The 2,653-nt window shown below is 42.4% G+C and overlaps 1 protein-coding gene across 2 annotated transcripts in view; it reads right to left on the bottom strand.

The window, feature by feature from the left end:
• LOC147611382 (uncharacterized) overlaps nt 1-1,495 on the bottom strand; it is a 1,794-nt gene extending 299 nt beyond the window's left edge. The window contains exons 1-2 of one of the 2 annotated variants that reach the window (XM_086784882.1): nt 1,383-1,495; nt 1-901 (exon numbers count right to left, since the gene is read on the bottom strand). The exon at nt 1-901 is cut by the window's left edge and continues 299 nt beyond it. In XM_086784882.1, the coding sequence (XP_086641008.1) occupies nt 167-784 (618 nt within the window). In that variant the 5' untranslated portion in view covers nt 785-901; nt 1,383-1,495 and the 3' untranslated portion in view covers nt 1-166. Of the gene's footprint in view, nt 902-1,218 lie in introns of both variants that reach the window. The other variant, XM_086784883.1, reaches the window with a different exon arrangement.
• Nucleotides 1,496-2,653: the final 1,158 nt, after the last annotated feature.

The raw sequence follows: 2,653 nt of genomic DNA, 5'->3' as shown, positions 1-2,653 counted from the left end.
ATTCAGGAACCAAAAACTGCAAAATTCTATCCATGGTTCAGGACCAAACAATTGCAGATAGATTTCCACCATCCTTGATTCATGATTCATGAGGAGATCTATATTATTTCTTCCTTTCCATGATAACATCCTGCACAGATGTCTCAATGCCCCAACTACAAGAGAGCTACGATGCTGCCCCTTTGTCACGGAAAGCGCTGAGCTCGCGTTCTAGCTGAGCATTTTTGGCCCTCATGTGGTGGATCTCCTCACTTATAGCCATGATTCTGCCTTGGAGCTCTGCGACTTGGTTGAGAAGCCTGTGCTCATGAAAGAATTTTGGGCTCACACTTGCGAGGAAGCTTGGGTCGATGGCATTAATGAGTCCCAAGATCTGGTTTCTCTGCCCCACAATGTTGCTCAGAAGCTCGTGTAGTGTGGCCGCAGGCGATGACGATGAAGATGCTATGGCCGCGAGGGATGACGATGATGATGATGATGATGATGATGATGACGATGACGACGACGATGACGACAACGACAATGACGATGATAATGATAATGATGATGATGATGATGATGGTGGTGGTGGTGGTGATGAAGCCATGGATGATGAAGATGATGATACGACGGCGATGGATGGTGGCGACGATGATGATGTTATTACTTGTTGATGTTGTGTTGGTAATGGTGGTAAGGGCAGCTGCTTTTTGGTGCTTTTTCCACTTGCCTGATGAGCTACTTTGCTACCCTCTTTCATCTTCTTCTCCTTAGCTATGGTATCTCCAGCAATCTTACATAGCATGGGTGAGTTTGTCGCAGAAATCCGTGCCAAACTCAGAACTCAGAAAGCTTGCTTTCCAAAAAGCTTGCTGCAGAGACAATCAGAAATGGGCGCAAAATATAGAAGCACTGGGGCAACCTGTGCACGCAGCAACAAATTAGTCATTTACCCCACTAATCTCTAAGATTAAGCAAGCAACTAATAAAGATATTAAAGCACTAATCAGTGTTTAAACTACGGCTCAAACCACTTTATTTCCTTTTTTTAAAAAAAATTAGCGCCCAACTCAGTAAAATCAGCAGATTAAGCGTAAGGATTAAATTAAGCCTCTCAGATCAATTGATTTAATTGGGAAAAAAAAAGCAGCGCCCACTTCGTACAAATAGCAGATCAAGCGTAAGACAAGAGTAAATTACGCCTAAACTTAATGGAAAAAATTAGCGGCAAGTTCATACAATTAGCAGATTAAGCGTGAGGCAGGAGTGGCCAAATCAATATGATTGAAATCAAGAAAAAACTGCAAAGCAAGTTACGCGAGCAAACGCAATCAAAACAACAGGAAAAGCACGCAGCTAATGCAAGCTAACCGAGTTTAACAGGTGAAGATTAAGCTAATTACTCTGTGAGCAGGAAGGATGCCCAAGCAACGTATGGTAAAATAAGAGGAGCAAATGACAATAGATTTGTGCGGATCGAGGCGTTGCATGCACGGCGCAAGTCACGACTCTAAGGGTAGCCTTTTAATAGCAACATGATGCATGATAATTTACATACATCACTTTAAATTGACTGCTTTATATTCATTTTATTCTGTTAAAATATATTCTTGCTTGATAAAAGTATCTTCATTTAGGGGCTCTCTGCCTTTGTGTGCCTTTGAGAGAATGTGTGTTTCTCTGTGTGGGTGTGGGTGTGGGTGTGGAAGTGTGTGTGTGTGGGTGTGGGTGTGGGTGTGTGTGTGTGCGTGTGGGTGTGGGTGTGGGTGTGGGTGTGGGTGTGTGCGTGTGCGTGTGCCTTTGAGAGAATGTGTGTTTCTCTGTGTGGGTGTGGGTGTGTGTGTGTGCGTGTGCGTGCACGCGCGCGCGCGAGAGAGAGAGAGAGAGAGAGAGAGAGAGAGAGAGAGAGCTTGTTTTCAATCAACGTTCACAAAGGCCAAATATGACCTATGGGACCAAAAGCTAAAGCCATAAGATCATAGAAATAAAAATTTTTAAAAAACATAGTAAAACTACACAAATTTTTGAAGCCCTATAGCCTAGAGATACATCAGTTAAAGCCTAGGAGGATTGCTCTCTACGGAATTCAATAATGGCTCTACCACCATGAAATACTACCCACTTGGCCTCCTTGTGGGCTGCTTGCATCTTAGCTGGCTCTGCTAATTTTTGCTTCATTTGGGCTTGTGTGAGCTCCTCTACTATCCATATGTTTGTGCCCTTTAGAGAGAGAGGGATACATAGACAAGCTTGTGGCAATGTGGAAAGCATGTCAAAAAGAGTGTGCAAAATGCTTTTCTCATTCCATAAAACTCACTCTACATGTGACTGGCTCTAATGCAAGCTTGTATGTAAATAGGGTTTCTTCTAAAGCCTTATAAACTAAAGTTTAAAAATCAATCTTAAAAAGATTATAGACTCCTCCATTTTCGCCCCACAAAAGAAAATGACACCTTGCTTATGTTGTGCATCATCATCATCTTCTTTCTTAAAAATCAATCTTAAAAAGATTGTAGACTCCTCCATTTTTGCCCCATAAAAGAAAAAGACACCTTGCTTATATTGCACCATCATCATCTTCCTTCTTTTGTCGTTGCTCCTTAAACCACGAAAGTGTCAAGCTTCTTAAGATTTGCAAGTTGTGCATGCCCCTAAGCCTCACAAGCGTGGAATG

Source organism: Cibotium barometz, chromosome 47, assembly GCF_041138505.1.
Source record: "Cibotium barometz isolate CiBa-2024 chromosome 47, ASM4113850v1, whole genome shotgun sequence".
Lineage (NCBI taxonomy): Eukaryota > Viridiplantae > Streptophyta > Polypodiopsida > Cyatheales > Cibotiaceae > Cibotium > Cibotium barometz.
Note: the sequence above shows the minus strand (reverse complement) of the source record. Positions and strands in the feature narration are given on the sequence as shown.